Genomic DNA, 8,084 nt, shown 5'->3' on the forward strand with positions numbered 1-8,084 from the left:
ACCTGGGTTTTCTGTGGGTACTCCGGTTTTTTCCCAGATTCCAAAAACATTTACCGTAGGTTAATTGAACACTGTAAATGTCCCGAGGTGTGACTGTGAGCGCGACTTGTTCTCTATGTGTGTCCTGCGATTGACTGACAACCACTTCAGAGTGTACCGGCCTGCTGCCCGAAAACAGATGGGATGTGCTCGAGAACGTCCGTGACCCTCGTGAGGATCAAGCGGTTGAGAAAATGGATATTGCGAGTCTCAAATAAAGTACAAATTACCGAGGGCCATGAAATGCATCTTAGCCTGCAGTGCGCATGACAGTTAACGTTGTCTTCCGGTAGGAGCTCAACAGACAGCAGAGGTAAGCTTCTTCAAAGGTCAACATACGCAACATATGAGTTAGCGCTTGTTCATTCGGAGAAAGTCATCAGCTGTCGAGGGACTAATAACCACTCTTTTGAGCTACAAGAACAAATGAGACGTCCAGTGCTTTTTGAGCTTGTCCTCTAGTTTGCTAAATTAGCTGTTATGTTAGCTTGTCAGATAAATAGGTGAATGATGTCTGCAAGTGTTAATCAAACGTCAGATGCGCAATCGTACAAGTAAACCACTCTCCTTTTTCTGAAACGTGCCCTAATTATTATTTTTGTTCAACAAGAATGAGCTCAATGTGCGCATGATTACTTAACTTGCAAGTGCGTTCATATAATTGAGCTGATCCGACATTTTAGATTATACTTCGGTGGCTTTAGCCTTGCCATGGTGGAGCACATTTAGCGAGTTAAAGACTGGGCACAGTGATTAGTCCAATGTTGTGGCCGAGGCTCTAGAAATAATACGTGAATGCTTCCAATACGTTTACCACTATTCTTCGGACGTACCTTAAACGCGGCACCATTTTGGCGTAGAATCAGGGATTGCCTTCAGGTGGCGCTGCCACAACAGTGCGAGTTGTGTCAGGAAAGTAATTAATAAGTAATTAATAGTGCACCCGAGTAGTGTTCCAAAAGTATTTATTTACTTGGCTAATGAGTGAAGTATATACTGTATATAAATCCCAATATAATGAGGAGGGAGTGACTGAATGATTCCAAACGCAGCCAAGGTGTTATTTAAAACTGCTTTTCAGATGTCTGCTTCCCTGGGGCTACGTCTTCTCTATTGCTACTCCAAGACAGGTACTGCCTATTCAACTGTTACATTCTTAAGTACAAATAAAGACATAATTAATTTGACTCAGAAACCATTTTTTGTGTTTGAGGCACGTTGGGATGCACCAGTGTACGTCCCTTCAGCGTCGGTGTGCAACGCAGTGGCTTCAGTAAGTCCTTCAACCAGCTAACAGATTCATGTGCAGTATTGCATCTGTATCACACCATGTTTTAAATGCCTTTCACTAATTACAGAGTATGTTAATGCTGTGGAGCAGCCGACAGACCTCAAGTCCATCACTGACCGTGCTGCAACGACTCTACTATGGACTGAACTCTTCAGAGGTTTCATATCCCAATATGCTAACTTGATTCCCCCATTAAAAAATAAAACAAACCTTTTGAATTGTATTTAGAAAGATTAAAAACGGGAAAGGAAATTTTTCCTCAGTCTGTCTGTGGAGCAGGGCAGCGATAGCAGGATGTCGCTGAAGCTGCTCCTTTGGATATGGTGCTGTGCAGTGGATGTTTTCTGTTGTCCATGAACAAGCTAACAAAATATTTACCTGGTTGTTCACTTGCTGGGTGAACAGGCACTGCAGAGACCCAGCTATTTGTCTACAAGCAATTGAAAAGTAACTTTTACATAACATGGCCTATTTAATTCAAACTATTTGGGCTCAGAGACAGCATTTCTTTGCAAATTCTAAAGGACTCTCCACTCTTGATGGTATAATACCCTGACTGCTATGTTGCTGGGTGACCCTTGTTCCCTCAGGATTGGGTATGACCATGAGTTACCTCTTCCGTGAACCAGCGACCATCAACTATCCCTTTGAGAAAGGTCCGCTCTCACCTCGCTTCCGTGGGGAGCACGCCCTCCGTCGCTACCCCAGCGGGGAGGAGCGCTGCATTGCTTGCAAGCTTTGTGAGGCCATCTGCCCCGCTCAGGTGAACATGATCATACACAGTTTTGTACCCGTAGTGTTTCCTTATAATTTGAATTCAGAAATTCATGAATGACATCAACATTTTTTTTCCTTTTCTAAAAAGGCCATCACCATTGAGGCTGAGACTCGAGCTGACGGCAGCAGAAGGACTACACGCTACGACATTGATATGACCAAGTGCATCTACTGTGGTTTCTGCCAGGAAGCCTGCCCTGTGGATGCCATTGTTGAGGTGGGAACTTTACAGCTTATATGAAATATGATGAGGTACATTTGCAAAATCGAGCAAGTTTTAGTACCAAAGTCGAGTCAAACTGTAAAAATAAGAGATGCTCAGTTTGGGTAGGGAATACAGGGTCGTCGATTATGACTATTCATTTCTAGTTGTTGTGGCAGTCATATTGTAAGGTGTTTTAGATAGTTGGTCCATCTGTGTTAGAAACAGCAGTGTGATGTGTGTGATGTAGCGCTGAACTGCTGCCGTTAATCCTGAATGTCTTTGACTTTGTCAATCAAAAATGAGAGTTGTATTTTCTCAGGTAGAATTTGATGTTGCCCTTGAATTTGATCGGTCGATAGTGAAAATTGGCTATTATTAGACAAGGAAATTATGTAAACGCAGGCATTGACATTAGCATATTTGCGTGTTAAATCTTCTAGTCCATACATGGAAAGCAGTTGAAGACTTACAGCTGTTCTGTTCTTCCCCAAGGGTCCGAATTTTGAGTTTTCAACAGAAACACACGAGGAGCTGTTGTACAACAAGGAGAAGCTGCTTAACAATGGAGACAAATGGGAGGCTGAGATTGCAGCCAATATCCAAGCTGATTACCTGTACAGATAGACTGCTCGGGTGTAGCTGCCTGGCCAAGCTCTCTGTGTGTGTCCACCATGAAAATATCATTTATCCTGCAGTGCATCAGCAACTGTTGCATCACAAACATTTTCACCTAAGTCCAGCTATAGCCTGTCGTATCTGCACGTGTTTCCAGCTACAAGAATAAATAACATTTATTTTGTTTGTTTTACAGCCACGACTTGGAGGCACCATTATGTTTGTATTTTTCCCGATGCCATGAAAATCTTGAAATAAAGTAGGTTTTCAAAATTTGACTGCAGTATTTATTTTACTGTTTGTTTATTAGTGATCTGCAGTTAGCTTAATTAAAAAGAAAAATATTTATTCATATTATGCTTTATGGACAGTGACTGCCAATGGATCATATTAATTAATTTTGAAATATTGTTAAATTAAGGCTATATGATTGTTTTAGAAGTTCAGAAGAGGTTGATGGTGGAAAAAAAATTACACATTTTGAAAAATTTATACCTTGTAGTTTTATAGGGTTACATTTTTAAACAAATACTACCCTACTGAGGATAAGATGTACAGTACACTACATATAATGGATGAATAAAGATACATTGGAAAATGTACTTCAATAAAATCTAATGGCCAAACTAAATTTATGTGAAAAAGGTGCGACACAACAAGGTAATGTGTGTCATTATATATTATGAACATTTTGTAGGTTCTATGATTTACTTTATTTTTTATGGGCTCACCAGATCATATGTTATTGCATTGTCAACTTTGTTCTTAGGTGAAACAAAAATAAGTACAGGTATATTTTCTCTGATGTATTTGTAGAGACATATCATCCATTCACAATTCATTATTTTTTACCGGCCCCCAAAAGAGCATGTAACATCACATGAAACGGCAAAAAAAAGTTTGTCTTTGGAAGGATATTTTGCTTCTGTGATGTGTGAATGGTTAAGAGTACTGTATTGCCACATGTTAACTCTGCACCAGAATTATTATTTCTGATACTTTTTCGCCTTGCTTCTCCTTCCATCGTTCTTGAACAATTCAAACTTCAAAAAGATTCATAAAATTATCAAGACATCTTGGGAGCCATTTTCCACATTGCCCCCCCCCCACACACACACTATAGATAGATGGATATAAATAGATATACTGTATATATAAATACAGTACTGTATAGAGATACAGATGTGTGTGCGTGTGTATGTGCGCGTGTGTGTGATTTGAAATATTCTGAAGGGCCCTACCAACGTTGCCCTGTTTTTTTAAATTCCCTAAACACCCCCCCCCCCCAACAAAAAAAATAAAAAAATACGTCCAAGCGTCACATGCAACGGCGTCTACTTAATTTTCAAGTCATAAACGAAGTGGACGAAAGGACAATGACGTCACAACAACCTTCGTTGCTGCCTTTGGAGGGAGTTTTGCCGCTGTGTTGGTCACGTGATAAGGGCGGAAACTGACTCATAGTCCACGCTGAATCTCCCGCGTACGCAGCCATTTACTCTTTCCTTGCTTCGCAGCTCCACTGGTAAGTCTGCCTTCTCGTTCCCTAGCGGGCCTCTCCACGTTTGAGGTGTTCACAGAAATCTCTGACGTATGTTTTAACCGGCCGCTAAATATAAATGTGCGCGCTCAGGGTCTGTGTGGCGTTGTCGGTCGTTCTTCGTGCTGCTAATGGAATATTTTTCAGTTGGCCGTTTGTGTAAATGCTAGCCGGGTTAGCATGTTAGCATGGCGTTAAAATAATGGCGCCCATGCTGCGTGCTAAGGGACTAGCAACCGAATTTGAATGTTTTATCGTTGCTTTGTTCGCTTAAACATCATGAGGATAAAAAAGACGTGTGCTAAGATCCAATCATCCCCCTTCGATATTAAGGGGTGAGCCTTTTGTTGTCCTACTTCTGCTACGGCCTGAAATTTCGTAGTCTCTTCCACTTCGATTGTTCGGCAAAAGTGGACTTGCGCGTTGGAATGGCTCACAGAAAAGACACGCGCGTCAGCCGGATAACTCGATTGTGGTCGTTTTTAATTCTTCCACGTTTTCATAGCGTAATCTTTAATTGGCTAAAGTGCATAAGTCGAAAGTTGAGCTAGGCTACGATGGAACATACTAGAACCGGGCGCTGTAACGTGATCGGGCGTCATCTAGAAAATAGCTCCATAAAAGAAAATATATATATTCGTTTTTTATGGCGGGGGAGCGGGGTGTGCATTTTGTCTCGAGTCCATTGTTGTTGGCGCAACGCATTCTTTCCTGGCGATCTCAGCATGAAGCTGAGGATGGGGTACAAACGTGCAAATAATCCCGCCTTGTTTTCCTAGTTTTCGCAGACATGTCCCTGGATGAATCTGCAGCGGCCGTATTTAAGGTACGTGTATTAGCCATTTCACATCTTTATCGTACATGGGGTGTAAAGATGAATTAATTCAGTTACAACTGCTTTGTCTCTTTGATAGCTTGTTCTGGTGGGTGATGGAGGCACCGGTAAAACAACTTTTGTGAAGCGACATCTTACAGGAGAGTTTGAAAAGAAATATGTTGGTGAGTGCTTTTGAAAAGAAAACCACCCAACTACATGACGCAAACAACCCGTGTAAACAGTTATATTTTTTCCATTGTCTGTTTGCAATCTAAATACAAAATGAGGGCCACTTTAGCTTTTTTTTTTATCTAACACTGAAAAAGATAAAATCGTTATTGTGTTTAAGTGAACGCCATAGTCAACCAAAACAAACACACACAAACAGTTGTATATAACTAAAATACAATGTACACTACTCACAAAAAAGTTAGGGATATTTGGCTTTGAAATTTATGGAAAATGTAGTTATTGTCTGCTGAGGCATGGCATCCCACTCTTCTTGAAGAGCAGCTCTCAGCTCAGTTAAATTCAGGGGTGCAGAGGTTCAGGGCTCTACACGGCGACTCGGCTGATCCCGCAGATTTTCAGTAGGATGCAGGTTTGGAAAAAGTGCAGGCCGTTCCATTTGAGAAGCTCTCACATCGAGTTCACCTGCAAAAGGTTGAATGCATTTCAGGCTTGTCCTGAAATTTCACCCAAAAGTCAAATATCAGTAACCTTTTTTGAGTTTGTGTGTGTAACGTTTCAGAATTTTTTGTATTCAATTATTTAGGTATAGATTGTGTAATGTACTTTAATACAAAAATTACTTGAATACAGATTTTAATTTTTGAAATATTTAATGAGTTTTCCCTCAATTCTCAAACTGTGCATAATGTTCCAGTGGCTAACAAAGACCTCTCCCTCGTTTTGGTTTACTTGTGGTGCTACTATACTGCTGCATTGCAATGTTGGTCATAGCTTTGATAGTCAAGTCATTTTTAAGGTGGTACTTGGTGTAAACGGTTTGGACCCACTGCTTGAAACCAATGATTACCAACCAGTGTGCAGTGGTAAATGGTCCAGCTTAGTGCATTTACGCGGGGAAGTATTTGCTGGATGGTATGCATTTGTGGGCAGAATATATGAAATGGGATCAAAATGTCATTCTCCAGGGTCCACAGTCTCAAAAACATTACATAAAACAAGAATAACAACACAATCATAAGCACCATCTCCGTTCTTATTTGCATGCAGCTATAAATGGAGGTTAGAACCCTCCTTTCACTGCTGAAGATGTCAAGCATGCATGACATCACGCATTTGGCATACATGCCAAGTTTGAAAGTAGAGCAGGACTATTAAATGCTCTTCCACTAGGTGGCAGGCGGTACATCATTAACCCATGTAACCTTTGTTTTGGTGATGTGTCTAGTCTCAAAATAGGTGGGGAAACGCTTCTCCGAAAGGTCCAGAATAGTCCATGTTACAATATGGCTGCAGAATTGTGGTCGGAAATTGAAAAAACTGATTAGTGGTCATGATGACTATGTGTATATATCTGTATTCTCTCTTGTACATGTAGCTACCCTGGGGGTGGAGGTGCACCCGCTGACTTTTCACACCAATAGAGGCGCCATCAGGTTTAATGTGTGGGACACAGCTGGACAAGAGAAGTTTGGAGGCCTGAGAGATGGCTACTACATTCAAGGTGACTGGCGTTAAAATGAATTAAAAACAAAAGTAGACTTGCTTTCAAGCAAACCTAAACAAACGGTTCTCTCCCACAGCCCAGTGTGCAATCATCATGTTTGACGTCACTTCACGAGTCACCTACAAGAACGTGCCCAATTGGCATCGTGACCTGGTGCGTGTCTGTGAAAACATTCCCATTGTGCTCTGTGGCAATAAGGTTGACATCAAAGATAGGAAAGTCAAAGCCAAAAGTATTGTGTTTCACCGCAAGAAGAACCTGCAGGTAATATTTTCAAATATCTTCACGTCATATGTAAGCCATGTGGATCCTGAATTATATATATTTGACAACTATCTTTACAGTACTACGACATTTCTGCGAAGAGTAACTACAACTTTGAGAAGCCTTTCCTTTGGCTCGCAAAGAAATTAGCCGGAGATCCCAACATGGAGTTTGTGGCAATGCCTGCTCTCGCTCCCCCAGAAGTTGCAATGGACCCAGCCATGGCTGCCAAGTACGAGGAGGAGCTTCAAGTAAGTTAGATATGGATGATTTCTACTGTCAACCTCAGAAGATCGTTCATCTAATTGTTTTGTCCAGGTTGCATCAAGAACAGCGCTCCCAGATGAAGATGATGACCTCTAACATGTTCCAGAGTCTACTAGTCTCCTCTCCCTCCACTCTGTGGAAGTCAAGTTGTTGGAATTTTGCCCCCATAACTGTAAAAACCCTTAAGAATTTTTTTTATTTTTATTTTTCCTTTGCTTTATTTTAAAACTCGGTTTGGAAAAGAAAATCCTGGTGGGAATAAGTTGCTGTTCAATTTCACTGTATAGACACCAACCACCTTAGTGTTATTAGCATGACAACATGCTTCTCTTCGTTGGGCACCATCCACTGCACTTAGATAGCTTGCAATGCTGTTGTACGGTGTGTTGGAGGCACTAAGGGAGGAAAGTTTGAATAAAGATGTTCTCAAGACATGCTCAGATTTTTTTGTTTCTTTTGACCGTTGTCACCGTAGGGTTTCAATGCTTTGAAGAAGCCCAGGATTGCCACAGATGAATTTGGTGAAAATAATTTCAATACTCACTGTGGTAAATTAAAGCAGAAGAATGAAGG

At 41.1% G+C, this 8,084-nt stretch overlaps 2 protein-coding genes across 2 annotated transcripts; both read left to right on the forward strand.

Moving 5' to 3' along the window:
• The first annotated feature begins 285 nt into the window (after nucleotides 1–285).
• Nucleotides 286–3,205, forward strand: LOC147208512 (NADH dehydrogenase [ubiquinone] iron-sulfur protein 8, mitochondrial-like). The gene is made up of 7 exons (XM_086136586.1): nucleotides 286–352; nucleotides 1,121–1,169; nucleotides 1,253–1,312; nucleotides 1,398–1,487; nucleotides 1,921–2,093; nucleotides 2,196–2,324; nucleotides 2,805–3,205. The coding sequence occupies exons 2-7, from the start codon at nucleotides 1,121–1,123 to the stop codon at nucleotides 2,934–2,936; spliced, it is 633 nt and encodes a 210-aa protein (XP_085992712.1). The 5' UTR covers nucleotides 286–352; the 3' UTR covers nucleotides 2,937–3,205.
• A 1,133-nt stretch (nucleotides 3,206–4,338) lies between these two features.
• ran (RAN, member RAS oncogene family) lies at nucleotides 4,339–7,943 on the forward strand. Its single transcript, XM_086136605.1, has 7 exons — nucleotides 4,339–4,452; nucleotides 5,247–5,293; nucleotides 5,382–5,466; nucleotides 6,852–6,977; nucleotides 7,057–7,244; nucleotides 7,325–7,495; nucleotides 7,563–7,943. Exons 2-7 carry the CDS (start codon nucleotides 5,258–5,260, stop codon nucleotides 7,605–7,607), a joined length of 651 nt encoding a protein of 216 aa, XP_085992731.1. The 5' UTR covers nucleotides 4,339–4,452; nucleotides 5,247–5,257; the 3' UTR covers nucleotides 7,608–7,943.
• Nucleotides 7,944–8,084: the final 141 nt, after the last annotated feature.

Source organism: Hippocampus guttulatus, chromosome 2 (assembly GCF_054856545.1).
Source record: "Hippocampus guttulatus isolate MCC_2025c chromosome 2, RoL_Hgut_1.0, whole genome shotgun sequence".
Classification (NCBI taxonomy): Eukaryota; Metazoa; Chordata; class Actinopteri; order Syngnathiformes; family Syngnathidae; genus Hippocampus; species Hippocampus guttulatus.